Source organism: Anguilla rostrata, chromosome 6, assembly GCF_018555375.3.
Source record: "Anguilla rostrata isolate EN2019 chromosome 6, ASM1855537v3, whole genome shotgun sequence".
In the NCBI taxonomy this organism is placed as follows: Eukaryota; Metazoa; Chordata; class Actinopteri; order Anguilliformes; family Anguillidae; genus Anguilla; species Anguilla rostrata.
Window position 1 is genome coordinate 27260193 of NC_057938.1, and position 21761 is coordinate 27281953.

The 21761-nt window shown below is 40.4% G+C and overlaps 3 protein-coding genes across 4 annotated transcripts in view; 1 reads left to right on the forward strand and 2 right to left on the reverse strand.

Annotated features, from left to right (window-relative positions):
- Nucleotides 1-2338: 2338 nt before the first annotated feature.
- Nucleotides 2339-4146, reverse strand: LOC135257969 (uncharacterized). Its single transcript, XM_064341178.1, has 2 exons — nucleotides 4015-4146; nucleotides 2339-3175 (listed from the first exon to the last, which is right to left on the reverse strand). The coding sequence occupies exons 1-2, from the start codon at nucleotides 4144-4146 to the stop codon at nucleotides 2513-2515; spliced, it is 795 nt and encodes a 264-aa protein (XP_064197248.1). The 3' UTR covers nucleotides 2339-2512.
- A 9169-nt stretch (nucleotides 4147-13315) lies between these two features.
- LOC135256955 (uncharacterized) lies at nucleotides 13316-14787 on the forward strand. The gene has a single exon (XM_064339266.1). It carries the CDS (start codon nucleotides 13608-13610, stop codon nucleotides 14562-14564), a length of 957 nt encoding a protein of 318 aa, XP_064195336.1. The 5' UTR covers nucleotides 13316-13607; the 3' UTR covers nucleotides 14565-14787.
- A 5708-nt stretch (nucleotides 14788-20495) lies between these two features.
- The window catches only part of prkg3 (protein kinase cGMP-dependent 3), a 43085-nt gene continuing 41819 nt past the window's right edge, over nucleotides 20496-21761 (reverse strand). For both annotated transcript variants that reach the window (XM_064339268.1, XM_064339267.1), the window contains one exon: nucleotides 20496-20863. In XM_064339268.1, the coding sequence (XP_064195338.1) occupies nucleotides 20777-20863 (87 nt within the window). In that variant the 3' untranslated portion in view covers nucleotides 20496-20776. The remainder of the gene's footprint in view (nucleotides 20864-21761) is intronic.

Genomic DNA, 21761 nt, shown 5'->3' on the forward strand with positions numbered 1-21761 from the left:
AGGGGAGTGGAGAAGTCAGGTGGCAGGGGATAGAAACCTGCTGGACACAGGCCGTCTGTCAGCAGGCAGAGCAACACGAGCTGCCATTGGAGCCTGGAATGACCTCATGGCTTTCTTTCGGTGTCCACAAGGACTTGTGCCTTGGCAGGATGCTATGATCAGAAGAGGTCAGCTGAACTGAACCTAGCTGAACCATGTCCTATTTGGAAACCTTTTTTAAACACCCATTGTAGTTCCCGTTTATTTTTTGAACTGCCAGATTAAATAAATGTTAATTTCTCTATTCTAGTTGCTCACTCATTAAGGTTGACCTTTAGAATGGTTTTATTAAATGAACTGACAAACAAGAATAATGGTTCAGAGGTTTTTATTTTGTAAATGTAAATAAGTATTTCAAGCCCTTAAAGGAGTACCCTGGTGATTTTCACACTTTCTCGATTTTATGTGCTATTTGCACAAGAGGCATTGAAGAAACACAATGAGTAAAGTATTAAATATGTCCGTTCTGTATTTTTGGAGAAATATGCATTTTAAATTTATCATATTTTCTTTCCTATTTTCAACCGGTTGAGAAAGTTGTCAACTTGGTGCGTCACGAATACAGTAACCACTACCCTTTCCACGCCCCGTAAACCCATGGATAACTCGAGACCCATAGTTTGTGCCGCTGGCTTACAGGCAAGACAATGCAAATATTTGACTAATGTTAGGTTCACTTAAATTAGAGTGACTTTTAAGGACTATTCAATTATTTCTGGTTATATTCATTTAGCTAGCTAGCTAAAGTTAGCTAGCTAGGTAGTTTGCTTTCATAAGGCAATGTTATCGATAACGTTAGATAGCTAGTTTGATTTTATGAGGACGTTATAGTTGTGCTTTTATCTTAACTTGGCTAGCTAGATAGCAAAAATTATAATTGGATATAAGTCAACGTCCTTACCTTAGCTATCTATCGATACTTGATATACTACTAAGCTAGCTAGCTTGTGAAAATTCAGTCTCTCAAAAAGAGCGCGTAGCATGGGGGTAGCTATGGTAACAGGGCACGGTCTGTCAATCATAGCTGACAATTCTCATTACCACGCCCAAACGGTTCGGGTGAACTTTTATAGTGGGAAATTTAGGCTTAAAAAAATACGTTTTAAAGTACATTGAAATGACTGAATAATAAAAAAATAATGTACATTTGTTTTGTTGTTGCCTAAAGACAACTGAGAAGTGTCACGTTCAACCACCATGTTACTCCTTTAAGAAAAATGTTTTTCACGCATTCAAACAACATTCTTAATGTCTAAATTATTTTTTTAAACTATTTATTTATAATGTATCTGATTATAATATATATTATTTATAATATATTTAATTAGAACACAATATTGTATATTACAATTAGGAAAATGTTTTCAAAACTAAACATTCTTACTGTCTAAAGAATATAGTGTTTTATATTTGCATATTTATTGATTAAGTATTTAATTATAATTCATTACATTTTTGTATGTATGTGTGTACTGCATGTGCGTGTTTGCCGTGTGTGTAGAGAGAGACAGCTGCTAAATGTGCTTGAGTGGATGGTGTGTTGTTTACTGGTCTTCAACAGTCTGCTCCATCTCAAAAAGGATTTGGTGAATTTTAAACTTGGCCACAGATTTCTGACGTTGTGGCAGTTTTCTAAGCATATTGGCAACCATCTGCGCAAATCTGAAATCCTCATCGTTCTGTGCAAGCCTTTCCTCCCGACGCCTATCAATCGCCTATCTTGCAGACGACGCGCAATTTCATCATCATCTTTGGACATGAGGAGGTTGACTGTGTTATGTTCTTTCTCTGAGGAGTTCTGGTTTGACTGGAGACAGGATGGTTAGATGGTTGTTGTGCCGGCTGGAATGGGGAGCAAGGTGACAGAATGTTGGCCAGGTCCTCCTCTGATATGGTAACCAGTAAGCTTTCTGCATCATATGTCTCTGTGGTTATTCAATCTCGGCCTGCTCCTGACTCGCTTTTGCTCTCGCACGATTGGCCTGCAAATTAGCCAGCTAGTCTTCTGTGTGTTCCGGCTCGAATCGCTAGGGCACAACAAATCCCATGATCAAAAACAAAATATCCTTCTTCCTCAGACATTTTCGGTTTCGCTAGCTAGTACAACACTATTTCTACCATAGACATATATATGTATATATATCTATGATTTCTACGACCAACCTAATGTTATTGTCTGCAGGTACGCCCACATTAGAATATTGTATTATATATGTATAATATATTATTATTATTATTATTATTATTATTATTATTATTATTATTATTATTATTATTAAAAAAATAATAATAATAATAATACCTCAGATTTATATAGCGCTTTTCTAAGTACTCAAAGTCGCTTTACATGGGGGGAAAAAGAAAGAGAAATAAAAAACTTTATTAGGTTGAAGGATAAAAGAAATTGTATCAAAAAGTTTAAAAAAATATAATTAAAAATAAAACCAGTAAAAACAACACAGGGGGTGGGGGGTTAGCTGGGGAAAGCAAGTCTGAAGAGGTGGGTTTTGAGGGCCGTTTTGAAGGATGGGAGGTTGGGGGCATCTTTGATGTGGTTAGGGAGTGTGTTCCATAGGGAGGGGGCAGCAACTGAAAAGGCCCTATCACCCCAGGTTCGGCGCTTGGTTCTGGGGGTTTGCAGGAGGTTGGCATTACTGGCCCTAAGGGATCGGGAGGGGACATGATGGTGGAGGAGGTCAGAGAGGTAGGGGGGAGCTAGGTTGTTGAGGGCCTTGTAGGTGGTGAGGAGTATTTTGAACTCAATTCTTTGTTTGACCGGGAGCCAGTGAAGGTCTTGGAGGACAGGTGAGATGTGGTCTCTGGAGCGGGTACTGGTGAGCAAGCGGGCAGCTGTGTTTTGTATGTATTGGAGTTTATTGAGAACTTTAGTGGTGATGGCATGGAGGATGCTATTGTAGTAGTCAAGCCTGGATGTAATAAATGCGTGAATGAGTGTTTCAGCAGCGGAGAAAGACAGAGAGGGCCGGAGGCGGGAAATATTCCTTAGGTGGAAAAAGGCAGTTTTTGTGATCTGGTTTATGTGGGGCAGAAATGAGAGGGTGGGGTCGAGGATGATTCCGAGGTTGCGGACATGGGTGGAGGGGATGAAAATGGAGCCGTCGACATCGCACAATAGCTTTTCGTAGTTTCATATGTGCATTTTCATTGCCACATACTTGAAAAGATAGCGCTCTGAAAAAACTATTTCCATCACTTTTGATTTATTTGGTGACACAATGACTGCTCATATTGATTGGTGTTATTGGTGGTAAGTGCATTGCATTCACCATTTCCATTACATATGTTCAGCTGACTATACAATGACCTCTGCTTTGCATATGAGATGGGCTTAAAAGTGAATGGTGTCTGTTGGATATTACCAATAACAACCTCCTTCTCAATGTCATCACATTCTTCCATTTTGTCATCACCGTCTTTCATCTGTGCTTCATGTAGTTCAGCATTATGAACATGCAACCTAGGGGTGTAACGGTACACAGGAGTCACGGTTTGGTTCACACCACGGTTTGAACGAGTTTGGTACGAGTACGGTACAACGGGAAAAAAGCAACAAAAAACCCCAAATGCATAAGGCTAGGTTTCTTTTCATTTATTTTGAACAGGCAGTAGTGCAAGTTACAGTTTGTTCCACCTAGTGTCGTACAGTCCCCCTGAGGTAGTTGGTACAGCCTGTAGTGTATTAAGCAGTAAAATGTAAACAGTGAACATACACTCTCATATAGGTCATATTTTTATGTAGGGCTGATTAAAAAAAACAAAATGCAATAGGTCACAATCGGCTACAAAACTCTCTCTTAAGCATCTCTTATGTTATGAAAATACTACAAAATAAATAAGGTTTTTTTGCCTCGCTCCGGTGATTGGCACAACTGGGTGATGCCGTCGAATATGCGTTAGCATGTTCAATGTGTTTCCACACACATACCCTACAACTGTCGAACAACGCCGACACACCATCCTTGTCCGATCCACCACTCGCTCTCCATTGCTGTCATAGTTCACTGGGAACCCGAAATATTCCCACACAGCTGATTTGAAAGAAGCAGGCAGGTCTTCTAGCTCCTGTGTGTCATTTGCACTCGCCATAGTGTGACTGACTCAGTCAGACTCCAATCAGCTTGAGCTAAGCTTAGCATGGCATGTTGCTAACTTGCTAACGACTTACAGCTTAAGGTTTCCAGGTGGAACTCGCGCTTGTGGAATTTGGTTCTGCATTACGTTCATCAGTCTTCACACATAGGCTACCGCATATTCTCCGTACATCGGCATGCACTGAACTGTAACATCCGTACCGTGATGGTTCGGGACTAATACACATACCGTTACACCCCTATTCTCGTCATCACCGTCTTTCATCTGTGCTTCATGTAGTTCAGCATTATGAACATGCTCCTCATCATCACCATCTTTCATCTGTGCTTCATATAGTTCAGCATTATGAACATGCTCTTCGTCATCACTGTCTTTCATCTGTGCTTCATGTAGTTCAGCATTATGAACATGCTCTTCATTAACAAAAGGCAGGCTGGAACTACACTGCCTGGCCAAAAAAAAAGTTGCACACTCTAATATTCCGTTGGACTGCCTTTAGCAGAATGCGGCACGCATTCGTCGTGGCATTGTTTCGACAACCTTATGCAACATCACAACATTTATTTCTGTCCAGAATTGCATTATCTTGTATTGACGACAGGAGAGGCAAACCACTCCGTAAAGTCTTCTCCAGCATATCCCAAAGACTTTCAATGGGGTTAAGGTCAGGACTCTGTGGTGGCCAGTTCATGTGTGAAAATGATTCCTTGTTCTCCCAGAACCACTCTTTCACAATTTGAGCCCAATGAATCTTGGCATTGTCGTCCTGGAATATGCCCGTGCCATCAGGGAAGAAAAAATCCATTGATGGGATAACCTGGTAATTCAGTACATTCAGGTACTCAGCTGACTTCATTTTATTGCTGCATGACGTTGCTGAGCCTAGACCTGACCAACCGAAGCAACCCCAGATCATAACGCTGCCTCCAGAGGCTTGTACAGTGAGCACTGTCCAAACAATCCAAACGGCGACTTTTATTTTGGCCAGGCAGTGTATATTTTGACTGTCCTGAAATATATCTATAAGTAGACAATGTGTCATTTGTAGGTACTATAACAGTTGTGTCAACATTATGATCAACATGTGGGGCTGCATTGTGCTGCATTTTTTGCCATCACACTGTGATTTCATCAGGCTCTTTGTACTTGCATTTTCATTGGCCTTAGAACAGGGGTCCATGCACATCTGTGTCCCCTGCATTGGAGAAGCATTCAGAATGCATTCCCGTCTGTCTATCTGCAATTTTAGCCCTGTAAATTCAAAATACTGGCCATGTGCAAAGATTGAGGCTGCAAGGCAACATAGGTGATCATACAATTGCTTAATGTCTGCATGCCAAATGACCACACATTTCCTATTCTCATCACGAGTGCCATTTTTATTTTTGCTGTGTGAATCAAACAGTTCAAATCCATTACTGCTTCATGATTGCACAGGTTCTCCCATGGACTGTTAGAAAGCATGAATCGTACTCCAACAACATTCTATGTAGAGTTATGCCAAAGGGTGATAGAACATTATTCTCATCTTCAGCATCATTGCCAATTATGCCCAACAAAGAGTTTCCAATGTGGACCTCAAATGTCGCACCACCTATAACATGACTTTGTGGCAATTCAGTGACCAAAATATGTCCATATTGTACCAGCAGTGCACAGTTTGTCATACAATTGTTTCCTTCATCTAGAATCTTATCAAGGTCAGCTTTTTGCCACAGTGCAGCAGGTTTCATTTGGTTTGTCATCATAGCTGTCAGACTATTAGCAACACACTGGCGCCGTGCATGTTCTCCAAATCGTTGTACATCTCCTTGATGAGTTGATGCCTGAATACAATGACTAGAACCCAGAGAGGCTGGAGTTACATCATGTTTCGGATGAGAACATCTGTCCTGTTCTTTTATGCCACCATTGCACTGCATGGATTGACACTGTGTCTTACATTTGTGTTAAATTTCACATCATCACTGTGACTACTACACTCATTCATGAAAATGGTTGGGTCAGGATGAACAGAGGTGTCACGTTTTTCATGTTTGCAATGCTTATCAACAGTGCCAAGTTTGCCAAGGTCATTGTCAAGTTTACCAACAGTCCCACTTGACAGAGAGTGGGACAATAGAGGAGGAAAGTCAGAGGAGGTCAGAGAGGGGACGGGGCTTGGAGATGGGGGATTGACATAGGGAGAGGAAGGTGATAGAGGGGACAAAAGGAAAGACACATCAGCTGGTTTGCAATCACTCTTGCGTCCTTTTCGCCAGTAGCGCTTTCGTGGCATCGTGAACTCGCAAACAAAACAAAGACATGCCATATATTATAGTTACATGACTTGTTTTTTGTAAAGTTTCAAATTATAGACCTAATCTATAATTAACCTATATAGACCTCTTACAATTAATACCGCCATCAAACATTTCATGTTTACTAAACCAAATACATTTAGTAGAAAAAAGAAGGACAGGAAGTACTTGTGGGACACATTTCTGGGATACACATAGTAAAACGGGGTTTTACTATGTGTATGTGTATAAACATGTTAGGCAGGTGCCTCTAGCTGACTACTACAAGGGCTCTTGTCCTTATGGTATTTTCATTTTTTTTTTTTTTTGGTTGATTGACCCTTTCATATCCAAGGATATCGGTCGAGTGGCCACTCACTCTACACGTTAGGGTCTATTCAGTCTACTAGTTCCTCTCATTTATACGCTTGGCAATTTTCTAGTTACCCATAATCCCTGATGAAGGCATGTGGCTGAAACACATCAGTCTTTTTCACATGTTCATTACAATCATGAAGCATTCTTATCTAAAGGGAAGAGTGCCTAGGTCTTCTTATTTTTTACATTACATTACATTACATTACAGGCATTTGGCAGACGCTCTTATCCAGAGCAACGTTTACATACCACATTCATTTTCACATAAGTATACAGCATCACAATTAGCCTATCACCAATCTTTCAGTGGCACATGCATACATTGTCTCTAAATTAATCAAGACTTCTCTTTATACACACTCTCATTTCACTCACTCCCTGCCAACAGTGCACGTACAGTGAGCTGTAAAGCTGACAGTCTGCACTTCAACCTCATTGTCATTGTATCCTGTCAAACTCAAAGTGCTAGAGTGCAGAACCAAAATAACAAAAAAATGTGTCACTGCCCAATGAATTATGGTGCTCCCTGTATGTGCCCAGGGCTCCCCAGACTGTTGTCTTACACACACACACACACACTCACACCCCAATTCTGTCTCCTTCCCAGTGATGAACAATTGAGAAATACATGTCATATATTAGGATGGTTCGGATATTTGGACATGACATGGCATGAAATACTTGCCAGCAGTGCAATCAATGCATAGCCATTAGCTTACTTACCGAGACTTGTGGTCCAAGTTCCGGACAGATTCTGAGTGATCCACGTAGCTTCAGACAGGCAGAACACATGGTTCGGGACCAAAAAAGCTGCAATCCACACCACAACATGCAAAAAAAATTAACCCATCCGCAACAGAATACTGAGCCCTACTGTATTTCCACTGCTGGATTCTTCTCTCAGACCAACGTGATGTCTTGGAACTATTTTGTTTTTTGGGGAAGCCAAGCTAGTTCCAAGACATCACGTCGGTCTGAGAGGGAATCAAGCACCGAAATGCACGAGGACTGCTGTTTTCTGTTGTGAATAGTTAAAACTTTTGTCCACATGTTGTGGTGTGGACTCACACTTTTTTGTTTCCGGACCCTATGTCTGAGGCTTCCCGGTTCGCTCGGAACCTGGTCAGGACTCTGTAAGTAAGCTAATGGCTAATGCATACCACGTAAAAGGCTAAGGTGTAATTTCATTTTTTAAATTGTTAACATAACCTACGAAAAGACAAAAACAAACAATGCATTTCTTCTACTTACAAGAATGGTCCATCTAGCCAACACCAGATTATAGCCCATATTCAGAAGTCATAGAACTGCACTGTTATCCAAAAGCCATTTAAACACATCACATCACTGCAGGATTTAATCATTTTTACAAGACTAAGGGCACAAATTCAGAGGAAATAGTGGCCGTTTTGAGCAAAGCTCCTAAAAACGCCTTTTTTTCAAATTCGAGTCATATTCAATAACAAAAGGGAGTCAGCCTGCTTTTGCTAGCCTTAGCCCAATGTGCAGTAGTAGGTGGTATTGAGTCTGAGCGGTCGTGATTTAGTGAGTTGGTCTTTTTAAAGTAGTTTTATATTGCATTTCACCATTTATCATCATGGTCAATTATTGTGTTTGTGCAGGTTGCACAAACTCCAGCCTGTCAGGACATCGAGTGCAACGGTGCTAGCTTTCGTGCCTGGGTGCATCTCTCTCTCTCTCTCTCTCTCTCCCTCCTCCCTCTATTTCTTGTAAAAATGATTGAATCCTGCATTAACTTTTCAAATGGTCATTTTCAGACAAGGTTAAGTATACATTTCGTAAAAATGATTACACTACTAACTAACGCTTACATTACAGTGTGAAATATACATTATATAATACTACTAACCTATTTAAAGACTCCATTTCAAAAATAACGTAGGCTATATAACCGAAATATTTTTAGCAGTAATACTTACATAGCAATGATGAAATTTTACCTGTGTTCAGCAGATGGAGACAGAGACAGTAAATCAACGATATAGTTCAATCGGCTTCTGTTTTCTCCAGAAAACGATGTCAGCTAGGTCTATCAGCAAACATATGGCTTAGCTATGCCCAGAAGTCCTCAATAATAATAGTATTTTCCAAGAAATTACGAAATATCGTTGACAACGTTTTTGTCAGGTGCATCGTCTGCTACCACAGAGTGAATGCGTAAGTGAATGCGAGGGTGAGAAAACTTTCAGTTACTCTGACCTATAAAATGCTATTCCAAAAGCAAAATTAGACATGTTAGGGGAGAACCGAGATGAAAGAAATCACTTTCATCCCATTTACTCAAAAGTTAATAGAGATAGCGATGCCATTATTCATGACAAACAACTTGTATGTGTCCTTTACTAATAGCAACTGGAATTCTTTCATCCCTGCTGCGGCGGACGTTCCTGCAAAAGAGCTTCCGTACTCAGTGAACCTACCCTGGGCAAATAAAGGTTAAATAAAAAATAAATAATACCAGGATATACCCATGTATACTCATTCGAGCTAAATCCAGTTCCAATTTACATTCTTGAATGGTCATTTTTAGATGTGAAGCACCTTTATGACTGGCAATATCACTAACTCACTCAGTCAGTAATTCAGTCGGTTAATTAATGGTTCTTGAGGCAAGTTTGTAGAGTGAGGATAAATGGATGTCTGTAGCAAGTTTTGTGTAAATCGGACTCACGGCGTAGGAGTTATGACCTTCAACCTTTGCCCTTAGACTGGTGGCACCCCCTATTGGGTGATTTCAAAATAGTTTTACACACATGGTTCAACAATGTTATGAAACATATCCTGCGAGTTTTGTAATGATTGGACAAACAATTTTTGATTTATATTCTTATTTGTGTTATGCGACACCCATTTTTTGCATTTATAGCGCCCTCTAGTGGTCGATTTGAATTAAATTTTCAGGGTATGTTGCAGGTACTTACGTGGACATATCCTGCAAGTTTTATGATGATTGGCCCAACGATTGTTGACTCTGGTCTATTTAAGTGCTGAGCCACGCCCTTTTGAAGTTCATTGGTCAATATCTTCAAAGCGCAATAAGATATCAACAAGCTTTTGATAGGTTTTGATAAGCTTGGTCCAGTAATGATCCACAGAACATTTGGTACAGTTTAGGAGATGTCAAAAATGTTTTTCAAAAAATTCTAAATGGTGGAAAATCTAGTTACACAGACTTTAGTGGTTCTTGAGGCAAATTTGTAATGAGGATAGATGGATGTATGTAGCAAGTTTCGTGTAAATCGGACTCACTGCGTAGGAGTTATGACTTTTCAAAGTTTAAAATTTTGACCTTTAATTATAGCGCCCCCATCAGGCTGATTGAGGTCATATTCCTTGGGCAGCACTTGCACACAACTTCCAATCAATGGGAAGAATTTCATGTCTCTATCATTTACCATCTCACAGGAATTTGCGCAAACATTTCTGAAGAAGATTAATAATAAACCAGCACAAAAGCCCTTTAGGCTTGAACGCCTAATAATGGGAATATCAGCAATTACAATAGGGTTCCCTGCTTCACAGTGGAACCCTAATTATTATTCCATTTATTTGATGAAAAAGTTATCAAATACCCATATCACCCATGTGAATAAGTAATTGCCTCCTTCAACAAATTAACCAAATTTAATTGGTAAAGTCAGCCAACTCTGTGGAATCGCAACCTAACTCATATTGAACCTTACAATCAGAGTGAAATAGTCTGGAAAGGATTACAAAGCCATTCGGGTCCAAGACTCCACCAAAACCACAGTGAGAGTATCCAAATGGAGACCACTTGGAACAGTGCTGAATCTTCCTGCATGTCGAAATATCTCCAAGGGCGCAGCAGTCACTCATCCAAGAGATCACAAAAGGTCCCAGAAGAACATCCAAAGAACTGCAGGCCTCTCTAGCCTCAATTAGGATCAGTGTTCATGACTCCACAATAAGAAAGAGACTGTGGAAAGATGGGATTAATGGAAGAGTATCAAGGCGGAAAGCACTGCTAACCAAGAGGAACATCAGTACTCACCTCACATTTGCAAAAAAGCACATGGATGATCCCCAAGCCTTTTGGGATTATGTATAATGTCCTATGGACAGATGAGTCAAAGGTGGAGCTTTTTAGATTACAGAGGTCCAGTTATGTCTGGCATAAAGCAAATACAGTCAATCAAGGTGGTGGTAGTGTGATGGTGTGGGGATGCTTTGCTACAGCAGGACCTGGATGACCTGCCATGATTGAAGGAACCATGAATTGTACTCTGTACCAAAAAATGCTTAGGAAGAGTGTCCGGTCATCTGTCCTTGAGCTAAATCTGAAGCATAATTAGGTTATGCAAAACAGTGATCCAAAACACAAAAGTAAGTCCACATCTGAATGGCTGAAAAGAAACAAAATTTAAGTTTTGGAGTGGCCTTGTCTAAGTCCTGACCTGGGGCCTCATTTATAAAAATGTCCTTAGATTTACTTGAACTAAATTTTTTGGAAGATCATGACGATGGTAGAGGAGATTGAAGACAGGCAACACGTATTATTCAGTGGACTAAATAGTGGGTTGACAAACAAAGCCAAACAGGTAGCTTTGGAGTGTGTCGCCGCTGCAGTGAACGACGTGGGTCAGCAAGACAGAACTGTGGCTGATCTGAAAAAGAAATGGTCTGACAAAGAATTGATCATCAAGTCTTCCTGTTTGCGGTTTCCTGTCTGTGGTTGAAAGAGCGAGGAGTTCGAAAAACTTTGTCACAGGCTAATATCGTGCTTTCAAGTGTGCATCGACACTATCTTTGTGTTTAAACAAAACCTAAGTAAGCATCATAAGCACCTTACTACTTTCTCCGGATTACTCGCCAAAGTAAATTGTAAACCGAACGACGCGAACAACTGAAGAAAATACGGTAAGAGCGCATCATGGCTTCCATTCCCTGCATAGTTTGTTGCATGGTTAGTCTTAGCTCTGCTGCCAATTTTACTAGTAATGGTACTAGTTCTAAGTGTCAGCTTAATTTAGAATTGGCACAGAAAATAGCTGAGTTAGAGACGCCCATCCGGACTTTATATCAGATTCAGGAGAGTGAGACTTTCTTAGACTCCCTTTTACCCGAGCCGGATGCTAGTTTAGATGCAAGTGTTTCTCCGCCGCTAGTGTCCTCGCTGCAGGACAATTTTATCACGGTACCAAAGAAACATAGTTGCCGGCCCAGGGCCGCCTGCCGAGCACCACCCAACTCGCGTTTCCAACCGATATTCCCCACTCAGTAACACACCTACTGAGAAAGCCCTGATCATAGGAGATAGTATTTTGAGAAACGTGAGATTAGAGACACCAGGGACCATAGTACAGTGTATTCCTGGGGCCAGAGCCACCGACATTGAGGCAAATTTAAAAGTGCTGGCTAAAAGTAAACGTAAATACTCTAGAATTGTTATCCACGTCGGCACAAACGACATCCGATTGAGGCAATCGGAGGTAACCAAAAATAATTTTATATCGGTGTGTGCAGTGGCTAAAAAGATGTGTCGGGAAGTAATTTGCTCTGGCCCGCTTCCAGCTCGTAGGAGCGATGAGGTCTACAGTAGGCTATCTTCGCTAAATCTCTGGCTGTCGGAGTGGTGCTCATCTAGTGACATAGGCTTTATTAACAATTGGTCTGATTTCTGGGGAAGGCCTGGCCTATTGAAGAGAGACGGACTCCACCCGAGCTGGAGAGGTTCTCGTGTCCTATCGAACAACATAGCTGCTAGTCTTAATAAGGCCAGATCCTGACACTCCATCAGGGCACCGGCCAGGCCGCAGGCTTCTAACCTTATGTTTTTGCCTGCTCGTTTCTTTATACCTGTGTCCCAGACATATGACCCTACGCCTGTCTGCAAGGTGCGTTTCAGAGCTAGCTAACAGAAATAGTATTTCAAAAGCCCCTTTAATGAATACTCTTAAATTAGAATCTGATATCTGTTATATTGAGACTGTGTCTGTTCCACGCATCTATGCCATCAGAGTTTTCATCTTATCCCTCCAATCTTAGCAGCAATGACTTCATGAACTTCTTCGATCAGAAAATTGAGGCTATTAGAGACCAGATTTCCAAACTGTCTCCATCATGCACTATTTCTGTTCATGTTAATAAACAGCCCCGCACCTGGTTACAACAAGAAGATTTACAGACAGCAGTACTAAGCTGTTTTACGCCCATTAGCATGGTTGAGTTATCTGAATTAGTTATGTCTTCAAAACCGACGACCTGTATACTCGATCCTATTCCTTCAAACTGGATTAAAGAACTATTTCCAGTACTAGGCCAGCATATACTAAAAATCGTTAACACATCCCTAGTCACAGGATACGTACCTGAGTCACTAAAAGTGGCAGTCATTAAGCCATTATTGAAGAAACCAAACCTAGAACCCGATAAATTGGAAAATTATAGACCTATTTCAAACCTTCCATTTCTTTCAAAATTATTGGAGAAAATTGTTGCTAAGCAACTAAGTGCATACCTTAGCTCTAACGGTATCCTTGAAGTATTCCAATCTGGGTTTAGACCCCACCACAGCACAGAAACCGCACTTATCAAGGTTACAAATGATTTACTACTGTCAGCTGTAACCGTAACTCTGTGTCGGTTCTTGTGCTCCTCGACCTGAGTGCAGCTTTTGATACAATTGACCATGGAATTCTTCTGGACAGACTCCAGGCCTGTGTTGGACTTCATGGACAGGCACTCGCATGGTTTGGATCATACCTATGTGACAGGAAACAGTTTGTCAAATTAAAAGAAGATGAGTCCACCTCAATAATGAAATACAGTATTCCACAAGGATCAGTACTAGGACCAGTACTCTTCTTGCTATATATGCTACCACTTGGCAATATTATCCGGGCACATGGCGTAGAGTTCCACTGTTATGTGGACGATACCCAGATTTATATTTCAATGAAACCTGGCGAAGCACTGCCGCTTTCATGGTTAGAGGCCTGTATTGTAGATATCAAGGTTTGGATGCTTTCAAATTTTCTGCTCCTAAATTCAGACAAGACTGAAATGTTGGTTTTAGGTCCCAAAATATTAAGGGAGAAATTGTCTACTCTCACCTTAAACTGTGATGGTTGTTTGGCTGAACCTAATATGGTCGTTAAAGACCTTGGTGTCACCATTGATCCTGATCTATCTTTTGAGACCCATGTAAAAAACATATCCAGAATTGCCTTCTTTCAGCTGCGCAACATAGCTAAAATTAGACATGTCCTGTCAGTCGGGGATGCTGAAAAATTGATCCATGCGTTTGTTACGTCTAGGTTAGACTACTGTAATGCCCTGCTTTCTGGCTGCCCTAATAACTTGTTAAAGAGTCTCCAGCTTGTGCAGAATGCAGCTGCTCATATCTTGAGCAGAACTAAGAAGTATGAGCACATTACACCAGTACTAGCGTCGCTTCACTGGCTACCCATTAAGCATAGGATAGACTTCAAGGTTTTGCTCCTGACTTTTAAAGCTCTGCATGGACGTGCACCTGTGTACGTATCGAACCTGCTCCTACCTTATAAGCCCACAAGGTCACTCCGATCTCAAGACGCAGGCTACTTGGTAGTCCCAAGAATTTCCAAGAACCTAAAAGGTGGTAGGGCTTTCTCCTACAGGGCCCCACTACTGTGGAACCAGCATCCAAACTTTATAAAGGAGTCAGACACAGTCTCAATATTTAAATCTAGATTAAAAACGCACCTCTGTGCTCAGGCTTACAATCAGTTGTAGTCTGGAGACAGGGTGCGAGAAGCCTGTAGTCATAGAGCTTTGTAGGTGGCAATCCTTTCCTTACTGTCACCTGTCAATCAGCTGTGACCCGACTTTACATGGGCTGGCTCTTGATAGGCGGGTATAGTTGTCTACCCCTCATGACTGCATGGGCTCTCCATCCCTGTCCTAGTAGATATGCAGCCATATTCTACTCCTGGCGGGGTCCCCCCAATAAATACCACTGTCTGCTATATTGCAAATTCCCTAATTGCCGTTTCCACCCTCTTCCCCACGCTGCCGGCGGGGCTCTTGCCCCAACCCTCGAGAGTGCTTCGAGAGTCATCTGGTCTCCCCCACCTCTGCGGTCCAGCCCCTCCTTCGTCATTGCCTCCACCCTGCCCACATCTGCCGCCACCTGCTGTTCCCCATCACCGCCACCCGGCCCCACCCATCATCTGAGCCACATCACATATCATATCTTGTGCATAAACTGGCTGACATGCTGGTCACCAGTCGGCACCCTGAGCCGACCAGAGGAGGATGGGTTTCCCCCTTGAGCCTGGTTCCTTCCAAGGTTTCTCCCCATCTGCCACAGGGAGTTTTTCCTTGCCACTGTTGCCTTAGGCTTGCTCCTGTGGGGGTTTAGGCTAGGGTTGTCTGTAAAGCATATTGTGACAACTGTTGTAAAATACGCTACATAAATAAAATTTGATTGATTGATTGATGATTGATTGACCTTAAACTGCAAGGGAAAAAAATAGCCATACATAACTGGCAGGAAAATTACTTACATCAAGTCTAGACTTTGCATAGAGATAAGATCATTTCCACGTCAAAGTAAGGTTTTATAAATAACTACTTATACGTGGTTTTCTGCGTAAGTCATACTTAAGATCAAAATTGATCCGTTTTATAAATGAGGCCCCTGAACCCAATAGAGATGCTGTGGCAGGACCTGAAATGACGAGTTCATGCTCGAAAACCTACCAATTTGTCTGAATAAAAGTAGTTCTACAAAGAAGAATGGGCTAAAATTCCTCAAGCGATGTGACAGACTGGTGTCAAATTACAGGAAATTATAGGTTTTGTTATAGTTATTGCTGCTAAAGGTGGTGCAACCAGTTATTACGTTTAAGGGGGGCATTACCTTTTCACATGCGTGATATGAGTTTTTGTTCATTTTTATTCAATAAATAAAGGAAATAATGATTTCAAATGTATTTTGTGTTTAAACGTGTTTGTTTAACCCCTTTGCGCACATGCCAAATCTGCCCAATCCTTGCCCTTTTAGTGGGTACCTTATTTAAAGCTTTTTAACTCCAGATGTGAGCATCACAGAGATTTGAAAAATAGCTTAAATAAAGCAGTACATTTGTACGATTTACAATACAATTCACAATTACAATTCATAATTTTGCAAGAAATAAAGTGCCAAAAATGCAATTGTCTAGGCAAAAAATCAAAAATGAATTTGTTCTTTTTTAGTTTTCAATGAAATACTGAGAGATCACATATATAAAACTCCTAGATACAAGTGTGTAAAATCTAAGGGAGGATATGTGGAACTACTAAAGATCTATGAAGCAAAAAGTAAGCAGTGTTTCCAAATCTGTCCAAAATGTCTAAATTATGCATAGCCGTAAATCACAACATGATCATGTATTTCACTACAAATCAACTGTTTTGACTCAAGAAACTCACTTTTGCATCATTTTCAAGTGGGAATTACAAGCTTTCCATCAGTACAGTAGTCTAAAATATCTAGAGGTCCAGAAACATCCAAAATCTCTCCAAAAATGAATAAAATGCTTTTTGTCCTTTATAAAGCATATAAATGTGCCTCTTATGAAGGTTTAAGATGAAGCATTGATATTTTAAAATAATGCCAAAACATTATCACACACATCATCATACAAACAGTATGTTTTCCTGTATGGGGATGGGTGACATTAGTTAACGCGATAATAATGCGTTAACGCAGATTTGTTTTAACGTCACTAATTTTTTTAACGTGCGTTAACGCACGTTCTGTTATGATGAACATTTGCCCGACCCTTATGCTGCGTTCAAGACAACTCAGAACTAGTAAAAAACGAGGTCCAACTTGTGAAGAAGCAACTGAATGGTCGTAGAACTCGGAATTATAGGTTGGATATTCAAGCATCATTTCTGAGCTCCGACTTTGTGACGTCACAGTAAGATAAATGGCGGCATTTGTAATTCGTGGTAAGAAAGAAAAATGATGTTTTTAGGCTTTTCATGCATTTTCATTTGGGTGTGTGATTATGTGATATACGTTAGTATCGTTTATGTTTCCCATTCATTATACCAATATGTGAAATTTAAAAGTTACAATATCCATCAGCAACTTTTTTCGCTAGCCAGCTTAGCTAGAAAACGTTATTTTGCTCAGAAATAAATGCTGCAAATTATATAATGAAACACCTGACAGTGATACCATATTTACATTTCAGTACTACTGCAGCCTAACTAGTTTCGCGGTTTCACTCTATTTACTCATTTAATATACTCCTTAACAATAAAATAAAGCAACTTTTTCTGTGGGAATCCATGTTTTCCTGAGTAAAACAGCGTGAACACAGTTTTTCATTGTCTGGACATATTGTTCAGAAGAAGGGAGCTGCCCTGTCGTCCAACAATGTGAACAGGCTTGTCTGTTTAAGCAACTGGCTTGGTGCAAAGAAACAGAAGTATACTCTAACTGTTTCCTGCTCATTTTATTTATTGTTTGTTTTATTTTGTATCATCCTGTTTTGATCCCACATAGTAGAAGGGGATGTTTTTGTGAGCCTTTATTTTCCCCATGTGAGGTTGGACACAATTACATTGTGTGATTTGCTTTAGAAGTGCAAGGGATCCAGGGAATGATCTTTGAGTAATGGAAAATTTAGCTGACCAATGTATCTGTTGTACAATGTGTCTGTTGTTGCAATGCATTGAGGTCCATCATTTTGTGTTAATGCTTAAAAAAACGGGATGTTTTAGTGAACCTTTATAAGTGTAAAGTTGGACGCACTACATTGTGTGAGTACTCATATTACGAAGTAATGTTAAATTCAGCAGGTCAATATGCCCATCTGTTGTTGCCTGTTGGGCTTGAGTTTGCTATGTTATGATTTGAGCATATTTTGTTATGCTAAATACAGTACCTTTAAGGGTTTCTGGTCAATATTTGTCATTGATTGGGTTGTTAATAGACACTATTGTCCAGCGTGTCATGCGTGGGGGTGTAGTAACAGATGAAACTGCAGGGAGGGGGCGCTTGTTAAATGAATGATCGGCGCAACAATGGTGGTGCTGCAAAACTCCGTATTTGGCATAGTCGTTGAGTATAGTCTACTAATGAATCTACAACACAGAGTTTCTGTTTTCAACCCATAGTTCGGTTGCAGGAGTAATGAATGTCTGAGTTGAGCAATCTAGGCGAGCTGGCATGCCGACCACTAGGGGGATTACGCAAAGGGATTAATTCATTTATAGCAGTGCATTAATATTACTCATAAATCACTGTGAAACCACGATTATCACGCCATCACAAACTCATACTGTGACATCCCTAAACAAACATAAATGAAATGAAAATGCAACATAAATGAAAAACAAGTAACAAACAGCATTAATGTTGGATGTGCTGTATGCTAGTTTACTATGCTTTATTAGCCTCATCCTTAAAAGTGAAGAGATGCCTTATGAACTCATGTGAGGCACCACTGAGCACAGTGCATGAAATTCGCAGAGAAAGTTTGGTCAGGAAACTCTTGATGCAGCTGACCATTGGTCAGCAACTACATGCTGTCATATTCAGCCAGTCATATACACACATAACTACATGATCTCTTAGTCAACCAATCACATGCATACATCATTAATGGAGTGCCTTTTTTAACCCGACAGTCCAGAGCCGGGCGGCCCTATACGCTCACTACGCAAGTTGCGTAGGGCCCCGCAAATTACGCAAGGGCCCCGCCTCCCCCTCGTGTCAAAGCGGGTATCAATGTTTACAACTTAGATGAGATGATGACGCAAAACTATCCTTCTGGTCACGAAAAAAGAAAAAAAACACACCATGAGAGTGAATTGCGGGAACAGCAATCAGGTAAACTTGCGTTCTCTCCTCTCCAAGTTTGATGTCAGCAAATAACAGTAACGTTAAGTTGATGTGCTAGCTTGCAGTGCATCTCTCTCTGTCTGTCTTGCTAACCTATAGCTGGGCAGTGCATCTGGTCTGTCTGTGTCTTGCTTGCTTGCTAGCCACTTCCAGGGCTGTGTCCTGTGACTTTGTGCCTGACAATGGTGATAGTGAAATACGTAAGGAATAAACCATGATGGGCTGTCCCGTATTATTTTACCGTTGTTAAGCAAAAATCTCAATGGTAGTTTATTTGGACCGTTGTTATGGAAAAACTCTGGTTGTTAATTCTATGAAAACAGCAATTTCGTCAAGAAAAATAGTTCCTTCTCGTTTCATACCATACAATTAGCTTTTTGTAATTTTTTGCGTTACATTATTTATGAAAACTGCATGAAACCATAACTCAATCAAATTAATCTCCCCGTCTTGCTTTTTAAAATGTTGCGGTCTCGCAGTGTAGACATAGCGTTTCTTCAAGACCCTCTGAATGCCAGCTATCTTTAGATTCACCGTCACTTGTCAGTGTTGTCACCTAGCCTATATTAAAATTCTGGGTTTTAGGTCAGAATGGTCTCACGGCATGATTGTTATCCCGGCTAGCTAGCTAGCTAGCTAACTATTAATTCTATTCAAAGCAGCGGTTAATATTTAATGCAATCGTTTACAAAGATACGGATGAAAATGCATCCTGTAGCCATGACTTAAATACGGAATGCCTATTCTACTGTCAAAATAAAGGACGATTGTGTATTTTGCAGTATGGTTGGCATTCCTAAATGAAGCCAGTAACTGGCCTACAACCGTGATTCAACGTTGCCATCAATTGCGAAATTGGACATTGAAAAGGGGAGGGTAACAAAAGGTTTCCCTTTATAATTAATTAATCACGGCTTGAAGTGAGCTGTTGCTTTTATAAAACGGTCACCAAGTATGGCAATATGAAAGTAATAGACACACTCCAATTTAGATTTAGATTTTTTAAAACGTTTTTTTTTCCTCAGATGCAGAGTGATACTGAATTGTGCAAAGGAATTAGTCATACGTGGTATGGTTAATATACCACGGCTATGAACCAATCAGATTGCTTGAATTGAGCTACCCGTTTTATAATGCTTAATTATTACGTCTGATAAATGCCAACGGGCAACTGTGTTTATAAACTGCAGCTCAGAAAAGATAACCGCGTCACGCATGAACATGCATTCATATGCGCATGCACGAAATTAAACTCGCGCTTTCCAGCAGCAACTCTGTGGGGAGCTCTGTGGGGTCCAGTTCAGACAATATATGGGCATGATAGCACACATAATTTTAAAACAAGACAATGATTATCTAGTCTCTCAGTCAAGGTTTAGTTACAACTCTGGACTAATGCAAGATGGAAAGCAATGGACTGACATTGACTACTGATTAAATATTCTTATTCTTAGACTGACAGATAGAGAAAACTGTTTTAAAGGAGGGAGGACTGTAGTGGGAGCACTGGGGTGTCAGGTGGGACTGTGTGGCAATGGAAAATGGTTTACATGGCTCACGGGTCAGGTAGGAGGGCCCCTTAGCAGAATTTTGCTTAGGGCCCCAGGGAGGTCAGGACCGGCTCTGCAACAGTCAGACCTCTCCAGTACTGTACATTGACGGTACTGCTCTTTGCATGCTTCGCTTGCTGCTGCACACAGAATTGTGCTTACTGTCCACCACCCCATGATCTAAATGGGACAGGGGAAATAAATCAGGGAAACTTGCATAGTGCCCTGCCACAGGACAAGCATGTGATACATTGATACATTTGAAATAGATGTTTTTGGCAGTTCTGTTTATTATTTACAAGTTTCAGATTTGCAGTATGCACAAACCACAGTATACTTAAACCTATACTGTAATTTAACAATGTGGACCATGGTGATTGTACATTTCAGTAGAACCTAAGGAGAACTGTATAATGTCTCAGTCTGCAAAGGCCATTTGATAGGCCTCTCTAATTGAATTTTTCTGTATTTTAATGCCTTCACATTCCTGGTGCCCTGTTCTTGAGGCCACTGTCCCATTCATGACCAGAAGCCCAACAAATCAGCAATATTCAGAAGTCATTGTCCCAGCCAGATGTTTCTTCTTCTGCTTGTGTCTTGTCAAAGGGGAATCTGTCAAAGTTGATGTAGCAAGGGCCCTGCAATTGAATGAAGTAAAAATGCCACAAATGAATTAAATATAACAATTTCACCTCTGAACTCACTTCAGTCTAGAAGTCAAACACTGTCCATCACAATACAGGTAACTACAAAAATAAAATTTTATACAAAAGAAGCATAAAACCTGGACCCCTTAGAAAAAAAATATTACAGTCTGATGAGTCATCTTTTACTCTTTTTGGACTCTTCTACTTCTCCATCTGGATATGTTTACTTTTGGAGAAAGCCGAAGGAGGTCTTTTAACCCACAATTGTGTGTATATCCCAGGTGTATCAGATCTAAAAATAAAAAAAAGTTACTCATGCATACAAAGCACTTTATTATTCATTAATTAAAATTTGCTAAATTTAGGCCTGCCATTGAAAGTATTGATATCAAAATGAGGCTAATTTACAACAAACCATATTGGCATCTTAGCTTGCACAACTGTAACAAGCTATTCTACCCAATGTTACTTAAATTACTTCAAGTAACTGTTTTTTTTATTTTTATTTTACGATTTGAAGAGAATATGTTTCAATGGAAGGCCTAGATTTTGCAAGTTTTAATTAATGACGTATAGACAGTGCTTGGTATGCCTGAGTAATATGGTAATGGTATCTTTTTACTTTGAGTAGTAGCGCTGCAGTGTCCTATATGCTCTTACAGGAGGGCGGTGCCTCCTGTAGCATTGTCAGAGTCAGACTTGGTGCAATTGGACGCTTCTGAGGAGTCATGACCGGATGTCATTCCCCATAGGTGGATCTCAAAACGAGATGATGAAAGAGAACAATCACTTATTTCTCTCCAAATCAACTGTTTAAACTCATGAAACTAACATCATTAGCATCATTTTCAAGAGGGAATAACTATCTTTTCATCAATATAGGGGTCTA

Bases quoted from the DNA above. Each gene is read 5' to 3' on its own strand.
- LOC135257969 (XM_064341178.1), bottom strand. From the start codon at position 4,146: ATGGCGAGTGCAAATGACACACAGGAGCTAGAAGACCTGCCTGCTTCT. The intron at 3,176-4,014 runs GTGTGTCGGCGT...AACTACGAAAAG, and splicing joins TGGTGGATCGGACAAGGATG to CTATTGTGCGATGTCGACGG.
- LOC135256955 (XM_064339266.1), top strand. From the start codon at position 13,608: ATGAAATACAGTATTCCACAAGGATCAGTACTAGGACCAGTACTCTTC.